At 41.3% G+C, this 13,497-nt stretch overlaps 1 protein-coding gene across 1 annotated transcript; it reads right to left on the bottom strand.

The window, feature by feature from the left end:
• Positions 1–2,735: 2,735 nt before the first annotated feature.
• Positions 2,736–4,071, bottom strand: dpm3 (dolichyl-phosphate mannosyltransferase subunit 3, regulatory). The gene is made up of 2 exons (XM_044172599.1): positions 3,981–4,071; positions 2,736–3,747 (listed from the first exon to the last, which is right to left on the bottom strand). Exon 2 carries the CDS (start codon positions 3,699–3,701, stop codon positions 3,423–3,425), a length of 279 nt encoding a protein of 92 aa, XP_044028534.1. The 5' UTR covers positions 3,702–3,747; positions 3,981–4,071; the 3' UTR covers positions 2,736–3,422.
• Positions 4,072–13,497: the final 9,426 nt, after the last annotated feature.

Below are 13,497 nucleotides of genomic sequence, written 5' to 3'. Positions count from 1 at the left end.
ATGTTACTACTCAGAAGAGCCAGGAGTATCTACCTTACAGGGCCTCTGGGAGGTTACCTAATGTTATTGTAGCTATTTGTAGAATTTATAAGCTTCCATGCTGCCCTAGAATGGGAACCCAGTGTCCTGTAAATATCAAAACAGCTGTTTATGAGCAGCGAAAGAACAATAAGCTGATCATGAGTGATCTTTTTCATAATTTTTATGCAGCGATGATGCACTACATGTTCAGATTAAATGTCGTTTTAATGTAGAAGCTCCTTTATTCCTTTTTTTGCTTGAGTCCTGCTTTAGTGCCTGTAAAAGCGTTAGATGACCGCAGGGTCAGATGGGGCTGATGGGAAGGAAACACCTTATACAGAATAAGTCAGAGCCTCTGGGCCAATCGGGGAACATTTTGGTCCCCTGCCACTGCCGGCGGTCGGGGTGTGGTCTCCTCTTCCCGAAAAAGTCCTGTCACACACTCTCGGCTGTCGCCACTGCCAGGGTCATCTGTCTTGTTCCAGCTCATGCTTTGGTTTCCTGTCTGTGTCACTTAGTCACTTTCCTTTTTTCATTCATTCTCACTTCCACATTTCTTTTGTTCTGCCCCTATTCAGTGACTTTCTTTGTATCTATCCCCGGTTTTGATTCGTCCTCATGTCACTCTCTCATCCTGCCATTGCTGTTGTTCACCGTTTTCTGTATCTGTATCAAATCTCCATCTCTTTCAGCTCTGGGCCTTGATTACCAACTCCATCTCTCTTTCTGTCCGTTTCTAGATGGTTTTGAGGTTTTTCTGTGAAAGGTGGGGGTGGTTCTCAGCCTGTCGAGATGGATTTGCTCCCAGCAGTATCACAGAGTGTCTCTAGAAATGTTTTTTTATAGTGTTTCGAGGTCTCAGTGGGGCCATGCTGCAGGCACAACCCCGTGACCTGCCCCTCTCACTGTCTCTATTCCAATTACTGTCCTCCTGTTTTTCAGCTCCTCTCCCAATTTATCTGACGCCTCTCACCTTGCCACTTTGGAGCAGAAGGTGAAGAACATTCTCTGCACGTTTGCCATTTTTATCAGCCTCCCTCGCTGTCAAAATCCTCCCGTCGAAGACAGACAGAGCAGTTATGAAAAGCTCGTAAGTGGCTCTCATACCCCAAAAGCCGGGGGAAAAAACAATGCATGCACAAAAACTGAAGCAAGAGGATTGTGAAATTACCACTAAGATGTGTAATATCACAGACAGATTTTAGCTGAGGCATGAACAAGTGTACAGAACTTACCACTTTCTGATATAAGAACGAATAAATAATTTAGATAATTCATAACAAACCAGTGTCATATCTTTAATGACAAAAACAAATGAATCTCAACTTCGGTTTTGTATTATTTCAGGTCAGCTTTTAGCTCAGTGACCTGTTACAGTAAATTATATGAGTGAAGGACTGTGTGAAGGTTTCATTCCCACAGCTATATATGAAGGCTTCATATCGCCAGGAAAAGCAAAAACACATGAACAGATAAAATAAAAATACTCCAAAATTAAGCCAAAATCTTGATTTGCTAAGACTGCGTTCAGACTGACAGCTGCTCAGTGCTTCAAGTTACTGTACTCTATCAGGTGCATCCTCTCTTGCGAACACTGCCACTCACTCACGAAACAGTAGCAGTGGTGATGCTAATCATCTCAGGTTTGCTGCAAATGAAATGCATGGAGACTTTTTTTTAAAGGGGAAAAAAAAAGCTTGAGCATTTGAGGCCGTTTGTGACGGGACAGCTTTTCATACATCTCTGTATGTACATCAGATTACACTTACTTACACTTGCTATCATGTAAATGCTAAGGAATAAGTCTGGGATGAAGTTTATGTACTGTGTTTGAAATAAGGGATTAAAAAGGAAAAGGCACAAAAATGCTTGCACTGTTCATATTCCCATCGACGGTATATGGCGTGTAAATGTTTGGCCTAATCTGATTTATACTTTTGTCTGATAGTCTGCAGAAAAAGACTGAACAGATGGATGTCTTCAAAGATAGATTTGGGAAGAATGATGACAAAGAAAAGTGATTAACTAGTTCACATGTGGCTATGAGTGAGAACATAACTGCCTACCAAGGGAAGCCTTTGGTGTAATTGCCAAAGTAAAAGATTTTCTGGTAAATAACAGGTTGCCTTTCATCCAGTCTGCTCTTGCAACAGCTTGCAGACATTCACAGGGGGTGACGTTGCAAGGCATGATGGGGCTGCAGCCAAACAGCACAACAGGCAGAGCTTGCACACAGAGAACTGTCGACTCTTTTGCATTTGTTCTAAAGTTATGGGAGCTTCTGAAACCCTATAATGATGCCTTTGGCCAGGCTATGCTTTGTTTATGCACAGCGGGGACTCACTGAAAATGAGCACAGGCAGCCTTTTAAAGGCTCACACAAAAAAACTGCACTTGCCAACATCAGATTACTTCAGAACTACTTGGTTTACATTTTCTGACTGAAGCAAACCTCTGTGAGGGAAGAAAAGAAAATGCTGTATAATGTACATTTCATGTCATTAACTACAAAATAGGACAAGAGAGATCTGTCTCTTGCACAGAGGGAAGCATTGAGAAGCTCATATAAAGCCATCGGGCAATGTGGGTTATGCTTGGAGAAGGAATGCATCATATATGCAAGCACTCATGCACATACTCGCATACCTCCCGGCCCTATCAGAACCCCCAATCCACAAACACACACACACACACACATTTGTAGGCAGAAAAACTGAAGAAAATAGACTCCAATTTAATTAAGTCCCAGCAATAGCCGCAGGGCACAAGTCTGAAATTGGACAATGGAATGTACAATTCTTTACAGATAAACTTTTGTCCATCTATACTGACAAGCAAACAATGTCCTGACACAGGCACAACAAGGTCCACACTGTGTGGTACTATTTTGGAGCTGATGCAGATTGAAAGCAATTCCCAGTGGAAACAGTCTTTAGTCAGATTGTTCCAGTATGACCTTTGGGTTTTATTTGTTGGCATTTTAGTGATCAGCAATTGGTTACAGATGACAATTTAGCATACCAGTGATTCTGAGGGGTATTTAACTGTGTGTAGTTTGCAACCAAAGACAGCACCATGTGTGTGCTCCATTTAGCTTTTTTTATCTGGTTTAAAGTGGGCCTATCTGTAAAATCCACCTGCTACAAACTGATTTGAACAGAAACTGGTGCTGAGCAATCTGAGCAATATCTAATCTGAAAGACGTGACACTGAATAACACTGTTGGATAACGGGTTTTTATGATTGTTGTTCAGATCATGTCTTTCACATATCCTAAACAAGCCACACATTTTTTGAGTGACTCCAACATCAGAAGTGCGGACACTTGGTTGTGTGTGAAAGTGGTCCGTGCAACCCTTTCAGTCTCTCAAACGTTTCTACATAGTCCTTCTAGTTCTAGCCTACATCTTTAAGCCCTTTTTCCTCAAGTCCTCTTTGGCTTCTTTTATCTGCTCCTGCAGCTCTTTCGCTGCCTCATCACAGTCATTGAAGGTGGCCACCCTGTATCCCACCGTGGCCAGGGAGTAGCAGCCAAATGAAATTAGCAGATACAGAGGCATCGGCCAGACAACCTCTCTGTAAGTCTGCGGCAGGCTCAGGTCCAACAGGTCGAAAGTGACCAAAGCCCAGACTGCGCCCACCACCGACACACCAAGCAGCCACTCCAGAAGTTTTGTCATGATGAGAGCTGCCGCGGGGACTTCAGGTGAGCAGCCGGAAAACAACCTGACAGAGAAACGAACGGTTAAAAGGCTACTCATTGAATTAGCTTAGCTTTAGCACACCAACGTAGCACCGTGTTAGCTATCTAGCTACAACACTGGAGGAAGACAAACAGCCGTTAGGCGATAGGAATAAAACAGTTGTACAAAAGCAACGGATTCAATTAGAGTATTCATTCGTTTAAAGAGCATTTTGTTCAATAATCAGTTTTAGAAGAAATAATCCGACGTGTTTACCTCCTTTCAAACGCCACCTCAGCTCTGCGCAGATTTATGACGTAGTAAACCGTGACGCCCTGTGGGAAATGTAGTTACTATTATGTTACTACATAACTTCCAACAAATCAACTGAATTATTAAAATTGAGATCTTATGAAAACCAAGAGAACATAACATTTTCCACAGTTTTTTACATAATTATTTTGTATGTAAACCCTGAAGTATTTATTTACATATTTACTATATTACTTTATTTTTTACATATTATATATTTTATTATTAATACATCCTTGATGTAATGGTGAACTGACTCCATATTATATTCTATATTTACTATTTTGTTGTAGTTATCATCCACTAATTTGTAAGAGAGGAGTGAGAAGACAGTGGTCAGAAAGATTAATTAACACATTTCCTCAGGTTTTTTTATACTTCTCAATAAATCTCATTGTTGTTTGCTGTCTGTGTTTTTCATTAAAAGACTGCCCTAGACTGTTGTCCGATATATTAACAACACCAAGTTGGTGTCAGTTGAGAGAGAGAAAACAATTTGCTTCAACTGAGGCTTTAATGAGGCCCCCAGTCAGGCTTTTAACACACATTAGATCTCTAATTGTTTCTCTGTGTCATCCTCTTAATTTAGAAAAGCCATTTTGAAAATTAGATTACCATTAGCACGGGCTGAAAGCTATCCATAAATACTAATGCTATTCCAAAGCAAGGAATCCAACAACAATTTCATTAGGGGCCGCAGGGAGCATACTGGTGTTTGATCTTACTGTCTCTTTAGGTGCTATGGGGCATATCTGTTCATTCAGGTTGGTGAACTGTCCAGGTGCAGAGGGCACATACGTCTCCAGGGTGAAATCAGGAGGAGTGGGAGATGTAAACATCATTCAGTTAACTGGGGGCAGGGACACACTAAAGAGCCACTGAAAAATAAACATCATTCTTTGGGGAAAAATTGAGTTATTCTTAGGACGGTGGTGTTTATGTTTGTCTGCACTAGTGTTAATAGTGTAAGGGACGATCTGTGCGCCTGCCAGTGGGATAAAGCCTGTTTCTTCTGTTTATGGAGACTGTTATATGCAAGACTGGAAGATAGTCAGGCTTTATGTCTGTTTGCTGAAAGCGTAAATCCTGAAATCAACAATTATCTTTCCAAGGTTGCATGTAGTTCGAGGGTGCTTTATCTTGTGAATGGCTTTGTGGCTTTGTAAAACAGCCATGATGGCCTAAATGTCTGTCCATGTTTATTGTGTTTGATTTTCCTAACAAGGAGCTGCATCTAATGCTTAATTTTATTATTGATTAATATGTTTTATTAAGCTTTAAATCATTTGATAATTTAGTCTGTAAAATCTCATTCACAAAAGTCCAAAACCCAAAGATATTCAATTTACAATTATATAAAACAGAGAAAAGCAGCAGATCAGTAAACCAGTAAATGTTTGATCTACTTTTGCTTGATAAATGACTTATAGTCCTATAATAACCTAACACATATATGCAAATTTGTCTCTATAATAAATATAGTGGTAAATTAAAGGCGGAGACTCAAATAAATAAAACAATTCTTCAGAACCAAATCCAATAATGCTATTTCTGAATTAGAGCCTGTGTTGCCTGGACCTACTTGCTACACTTAATAAGATGTGATATGATACATATCAGACTGTGAAGGTCAGGTTACTCCATTGCACTGATAGAATAAACTGAATCCAGGTGGGATTACCCATGACATGCTGCATCATTACATACATCATGGCGTGTGCTGTGTCCTGCCTGTGTTGCATCAGTATGAGCAGCAGTGTGAGCGTGTGGGACGCTCAGTGGGAACAGTCGAGCTGGCGTTTCTCAGTGTATCTCCCTGCCAGCTCCTGTTCCGTTCCAGTACTCAGGAAACCTGCGCTCCAGCCGAGAAGGCCTGGCAGACACAACACAACAGCCTGCGAGCGGGAGGGGCATTGAAACAAGAGAGAATTGGAGAGAGACAGAGATAGAGAGAGAAAGAAAGGACGCGAGAGAGACATGCAGAGTGAGATTTTTTTTTTAAAAGAGACAGGGATGTAGGGAACCAGAGCGAGAGAAGGGGTGAAGCAGTGGCAGCAGTTACATTTGATGAAGAACCAGAAAAGAGAGGGGGGATTTCATAGCTGACAGGGCAACAGAGAGAAAGCTGAGAGGGCCAGGAATGAAAAGAAAGGGTGACCGAGTATGTGGATGAAAGAGGAGAGGGCAACAGAGCAAAAGAGGAGAGGAGGGAGGGGAGGGAACAGACAGGGGAGAGAGTTTTAGACAGGGGGGTGAAATCAGGGGATTTGCAGGTGCAGCTTGAACAACCAATGACCTTAATGGTGCATTAAATCCAGCTGTTGCTTATCCAGACTTTTCTTCAATTCCCTTAACACCTTCAGCTGCGCAATAGACTGCATGCAGCACCTTGGTTCCCACAACAGGGAGTGAGTATAGCATTGTAGGCAGAAACAATGAGAAAAAGCATGAAGAAGGTGTGTGAGAGGGATTGGCAGAGACAGAGCGATGGCAGAGGAGATACTTGATCCTTCAGTGCAGAAATAGGAGTGACTGCATGACTCCATCCAGAGAGCAAAGATAAGGGGCATAGATAAAACAGGAAAAGTGGTAATGCAGACTTGTGTTGACGCTATCTCTCTGGCTTTGTCAATATTAGTAGAATGAAAGGTCCAGATAAGAATGTGTACTACTAAAGAGCTATATAGGGATCAAGTCTTGGCTAGATAATAATTGTGTAATATCTCAAGTGTGTGAAGCAAGAGCTGGAGAGGCAGAGAAAACCAGACCGCAGGAGAGCGAGAGAGAGCATGTACAGTCAAAATGCTGTTTAAGATAACAATAGAGCTTGGACTCAAAAACAGGAACCCTCTGTTTCCTGAGCTGGAGACCATAGCTGTGTGTTATGTTGTCATTAGATGTGTGTGTAGATGTGTTTGGGAAAAGGAAAGAGTGACTAAAAGTGCGTCACAATGTCCAGGTTCCAGGGATATCACTGGTGGAAGAGCGAGAACTGATACTTACACCAAGCAAGGAGAGGTGAGCCCGGCAAAACCAGCCGAAATCTTAAAGCCCCAGGTTTTGCTATAAACTTTTGGTTGTGGAAAGAATCAAATTAATCGATTGAGCCTGGCAGCTAAATGCCAGACCAATCAGCAAACTATGAGGAGTGGTTTAAGTGATGAGGCGACCCCTAGACCTTGTCCAAATCAGTTTAAACTACACATTGTTGATGAAAAATTAAGCATTATTTTGCAACAGCGTAGCCTATTTCTTACCTCAGACTTAGTCAAAAACTGATTCCAGTTGATTCAGGAGAAATTTTAAGCTCTCCCATTCAAGGGTTAGATTTGTGTTGTCTCCTTGAAGGAGAGTACTTCTCAATACTCTATTGTACTTCCAACTTGAAATGGCACCTGCCAGTTGCAAATTCCTTTTGTGCCTGGACAGACCATGTTGAGTGAAGCAGAGTTTGTGAGATGACTTTGCAAGTTTAAGAACAGGCTCCTCAGACAGGTGAGGTGACCAAGCATCAAAGTAGATGCATCAGGGTGGAGAGCCCCGTGATACAGCTCATCAGGGGTCCCCGAATTCAAAGCAGGGCTGCTGAAAGTTTTGACGTTGATAAGCAGACTGCTCACAAATATCCTTGGGCCAAGATCATTTAGTGACTGGCAGAGTCTGTATTAAATTGCCGAGATAATAGTTGTGAGACCCCTGCGCCACTTAGGGCCTTCTTAATGAAGTCTTGGGCTACTCAAGTGGGTGTAAGGTCAGAGTGTGGTCAAGTGTGACCAGTCTGAACCATGTGAGAATAGCACTTGTCTTGCCCTCGGTGCCCCAAGTAAAGACACACACCTGTTTCAGCTGCTGCTGTGACGGCCGCAGTGAAACAGTGGAGGAATGCCCCCCCTCCCCCACAAACACACACACACACACCCTCTCTCTTTTCACGCTCTCAATGCTGTCCTAATGAATCTCATCACACGGCCTCTGTTTGTCCCACTAGTGCTTTGTTTGTTGACCTTTATAAGACGTCATTACTTATTATCTTCATGGGTTGTGTAATTCTGCCCCATAACACAACCCCCTCAACCACATCCACAGCCCACAATATGTGTGTGTGTGTGTGTGTGTCTGATCAAATGCTTCTTGTCAGTGTAACAGCCATTAACAATGAACAACGGGCATAAGCTTGATGATGTCTCCCTCCTCCCTCTATCTATCCTCTCCTCTCACCCTAGAACACAATGTCCTTTAGTATTACCATTATTGACAGTGGAACTAATTGGCACATGGTTATGAAAGTTCCCCCTGGGCCATTTTAAATTGGACTGCACAATTTCCTTCAATATCTGATAGGCGAGTCCGCACACGGGTCCTGAGGAGGTATTGATTATAAATGTATTAATGTGGGTCAGTGCTGTGTACTCAGCAAGGGGCGGATGATGTAGGGCTACATGTCTAGACTGGAACAAAATGACCACATCTTATGTTTACATAATAGATGGTAATGGGAGGAAGAGGGGAATTCTTTCCAGTAGTTTTATCTGCTCAACTGTATCGTTTTCCTTTTATAGATCTGTTGCACACAGTCTGTTAAGGAGAATTAGCTACAGTATATGTGAATTAAATCTGATTACTAGTCGTATACAGTTGTATATCTCTTGCCAATACCACACTGATTTCAGGGTAGACACCGCAGACGTTATCGACTCATTTCATTGATATAATGAAGGGGCTCTGGGGAAACTGGGCCATGTATTAGATAGGCAAACATGCCAAAGTGAATGTGAAGTTACACACATAAACTCATTAAGTTCAGTCAATGGATGCCAGCATCACTGCCTGCATACATGATATTTCCTTTGGTCTCTCATTATATAGACGATATCCTTTCTTGCGCCACTAGATTAGGTGCTGAAAGGGCTGAAATCAGGTTGCTTTACATGATCAGAGAAATCACGTGGGTTCAGTCATCTGGGCACACATCAATATGCTGCTGATTGATTCTACAGAATGATTACGGTGAAGTTTGCATTTAAATAAGCTACAGAGTTAAATTATTGTGTAGTATGTCACATATAATCACATGGAAGGTGCAGCCACTTATTTATTTCACAATTACAAATGACACAAATGCACTGTACATTTGTCGATGCCATTGTGACTGTCATTGACTTTATGTTGAAAATGCAAAAGGTCAAGGATTCAAGGATTATGGATTTGTGGTGGACAGTGGGTAATACCCTGAAAGCTGATTGCGGCCACCCCGTGCAGGCGTGGCTGTCTGTCATTGCCTGCAAATGAAGTTCATTAGGTGAGAGTGCTACTCTGTGATACCGTCTATCTCCTGCTCTTGTCACTAGCCATATTGCCCCCACCCCCCACCCCCACCCCAGCCCGCTCGTTCCACCCAAAGACTGTGACTGCCTGACCTCTCAGAAATCTGACCCTGAGGCTCCTTGCTGCTCCCCCAGGCACCTGCCAACCTTTCACCCCTTCACTGGGTGAGCATCTGGAAGGTGAGGAGGGACAGACGAGGAAGCCAGGGTGGGCTGTTGTGAAGTATTGACTTGGTAACAGATAGGGACTACGGAGTTGTCAGACTTCAGAGAGATGGTCAGACTGAATTTCTCTTTTCACAGATCAAATACCAACTCCCCCTCCTCTGCCTCATATTCTGTGTACTTTTGTTGGTATCTGTTGTTACACGTCTGTCTCTTTTTCTGTCTTTCTTTCTTTATTTCTGTCTTTCCCTCCGTCTGTCTTTTATTTCCTTCTTTAACTGTACACACAGATCATGCAGGCTATGATGTATGCACAGCTGGTCTTGACAGAGCAGTCCAGGAAACGTGTGGTTTACACATCCCTTGTTGACATACTGATTTGACTTGCCTTTCACTTTTCAGAGACCTGGAATTTTAACTGTGCACGGGGCTATTGAGGTCCGACTCAGCATGTTTGACCGCGGTGGAAAACCACTCAAAATATGACTTACTGAATGGATATGTCACATAGTACATAAAGCTCAATCAAAAATCTTGGTTTCTAACCACACATGCAATGGTCCCACACCTGCTCACACCATTACAAAGAATTTTGTATCATTAGTCTCGCTAAAATACTATTCCACACCTCCATTTTATGGAAACAATAATATCCTCGTTAAGTTACAGGCAGAGTGTAAAGAAATATATCTGAAGTTGCGCCAGTCTTAAAGTTACAGCTTAGGGCCAAAAGCTATGTAATATAGTTTGGTCTACTTCACACACGTGGACCAAAAGACAGGATTTTAATGGTTCAAACCAGGGAACTGTTACTTTGAGTTCAGAATGAAATCATTTTCAAAGGATAGGATCCTCACATTCTTGTTTTCAGACTGTAGTCAAACCTCCAATAACAATTTTTTGGCTTGCAGAAACAAGTTGTGAACACAAGATTGACATATCATCACCTTTTAAGTTAATATGGCGAACTTGTTAGCAAACAGTTGCTTATTTACACATCCAGCACTTACAGACCAACATAATCATTTATTTGGAGTTGTGTTTCTGGCTACCAGACAAATTTTAATCCAATATTCACTTTCTTTTAGCTCTGTTTTTGGTCTCTACCAACTCCTGAGGGAAATATCTGGCTCCTTAGCTGCTAAATGCTCCACTATGTTCACCAGCTAGTCGCTAACTGTATCTGTCTGCTGTTTGGTGCTGAGCAGGTAGTGCACAATTGGTTTTTAGAGGATTTCCACTGAAAACAGCTGCCTGCTGCTGCTGCAAAAACATCGTAATAAGCAATGAGAGTTAACTGAAACAGTAAAATTGCGAGCAGGACAGCTAAACAATGAGAGTGGTATCAGTCTTCTCATCTAACTCTTTGCAAGAAAGCAAATACGCAAACTACTCCTGTAATGTAGCGTTTGATGTCACAGGGCACTGTAATTGTCCAATTGTGCACTGTATGCAATTTGAATTATGCAGTAAACTACACAATTATTACATAATACTCAATGCATTGTTAAACATAGAAAACAAAGTGCGGTACACAAATCCAATAGAGTAGGATATGCCACTGGAGTGTAAATGTTAAACTGAATTAGCCCTGTGTCTTCTTTCACAATTACAGTGCACTAGGTTACAGTATGTGGCCATATGGGCTCTGTCTAGCATTACTGTCACCCCTCATTTATTTCGTGAGGGAAGATGGCCCCACTATGCCCCTCAAATCCTCTTAGCCAACATTTAGCTGATTGATTTTTTTCTTTCTACCTCTATTCAGATTATCAATGTGATAAAAGCAGGAAGTTGTATATTATTAATGCTATTCAGTCTCATGGGTGGATGGATAGAGAAAGAGAAATATAAATGTTTCAGCAGTGCCCACGTCTGGAAGAATAATATCAAGGTAATGTTATCGAATTTAAAGGCAGAGCAAACTGAGTAACATAAATGAATCATGTGAATGTGATTCAATCCCTTCAGCAAATAACCTATTACATATGGAGAGGCAGTGGATGACCAGTGAAATTAGAGTCGTCACCTCTTGTGATTGTAATGTAGAGGTTTGTGCTTATGAAGATTAATAATTAATCTACTTCTTCAATCAAATGGAAATTCCACAGCTATGAAGTGTAGGTAGCAGCTGTCCGAAACTGAGCTTGAAGCACAAACACATTATATTCATGTCTTTTTTTTATTTCACCCCCTGCCTACTTAATTCCTACTGCAGGCCTCCGTCACAGAAATCCACGAAAATGGTTTTGACTCAGGGGAATAGTATTAAGCAGGTTCCCCATAAACAACATATTCCACTTCAGGCTATAGAAACCACAAAGCAGGTTCAACAAACAAATCAGGTCTTTTGAACATGTGGTTTAGCTTCGTGTTGTTTAAGACAGTTGGGTTAGTAGACTCTGTCCTATGTGTTCTCCAGATGGCACCACACACTGTCTCTCACAGATTGTATATAGCTCTGAGATCCTTCATAAAGTCAGATGATTCCCTCCCCCCATCCTCTCCCTCTGAACTATACTAAGTGATGATCATGGAGATTATGTATTGGTAATTCCTGCCAGGTCTTTAAAAGAATTCCCATGCTGTGTGCTTAATACTCAGTGGAGGGATTATGCAGACCCCTACATGTGGTGTTGTGGCTGCATACCTCCAGTCAGACTAAACCCAATCTGTTACAGATTTGGACTAAAGAAGAGAGGTGCAGCAAGCACAAGGGGGTGAGTGGAGGGCGGTACGGTGCTGTATTCATGCTTTACAGTACATTCCACTTCTTCTATATCATGGGGGATCAGAGCTAAACCTCCCTTTGGAGGCAGTATTTGTATCTGTGTGTATTAGGATGTTAAAAAAGAATCTTGGCTTGTGTCAAGGCTGTGCACTTTAGTTGTTTTTTTCTCAATTCTCTTTTTATTCTACTATTTTATTTTCCCTTTGTGGTTAAGGCAAACCCAAATCCCCCTACAGTTTCTCCTTGAATGTGGGTCCAATTAAACACACATGTGGATTTTCATATTGAAGCTCATAAAAGGTAAACTCCAGCGATTTACATTACATTTACATAAGGAATGCTAAGTGCCTACACATGTGAGGTGTTAATAGCTCTATCAAAAGCAGATGCTCATCACTATTCATTATTGTCATAGTCAGGCATGATTTTTGATATGTGTAAAATTCCATAACAATATTATTTCCTTTCAGGAATAGCCAAAAATGTCAACATTTGGAGGTATTTGAGGGGTCTGCTGAGTCTGTTTTCTATTTTAAATTGTGATTGGCCAATAGGTGGAGTCCTTTGCACTTTGCACATATATTCAGTATATCAGAGGTCAAGTAGGATGAAAGGACACGTGTTTTATGCCTGTTATTATGTGAACTTTTTATTGCATGTGTGTAAACAATAAAGTTTGATTTACTGGCTCCTATGCACATAACCCCATACATAAACATAAGAGACCATTTGGCAGTAAATGCTATTCTGTAGAGTTCAAAACTTGGCATGAATTGTCTAGTTTCATTTTATGATGGTTATCCAGATCAGCCAACATGTGTAAAGGTTTGTGTGTTGTTATACCAGTAATTTATTATCATGGCTATCAGTGACCAATCAATGTGTGGCAATGCATATATGGTTATAGATAAAAGAGTAAAGGCAGAAACTGTACTGTTAATTGGGAACATAATAACAAAAAAGGCAGGTGATATATTCTTTAAAGATCCATAAAAGTAAGAGATCCATAAAAGCAAATCTGCAGTGTTAGGAGGAGATTTGGAAAAGCCTGCCAAAGTTTCCAGTTTCCACTTTTCAACAGCACATTTTAAAATCTATGTTTGCCAATGTCATATAACGAAGGACTATTTGTATGGATAATGGGTCAAATTATTCATCTTTCCAAATAAAAATGTTCTGATTACAATAGCTGCAGCGTGTTAAGACGAGGCTGGAGCTGTATCTGGTGTTCTGCTATGTCTTGCTGCACCCTTGTGGTGAA

The sequence above is a fragment of the Siniperca chuatsi genome, linkage group LG17, assembly GCF_020085105.1.
Source record: "Siniperca chuatsi isolate FFG_IHB_CAS linkage group LG17, ASM2008510v1, whole genome shotgun sequence".
Taxonomy (NCBI): Eukaryota; Metazoa; Chordata; class Actinopteri; order Centrarchiformes; family Sinipercidae; genus Siniperca; species Siniperca chuatsi.
The sequence above is the reverse complement of the archived record's forward strand: the minus strand, read 5'-3'. Positions and strand labels throughout refer to the sequence as shown.

What these genes read in the sequence shown, in the direction of transcription:
- dpm3 (XM_044172599.1), bottom strand. Translation starts at nt 3,701, where the DNA reads ATGACAAAACTTCTGGAGTGGCTGCTTGGTGTGTCGGTGGTGGGCGCA.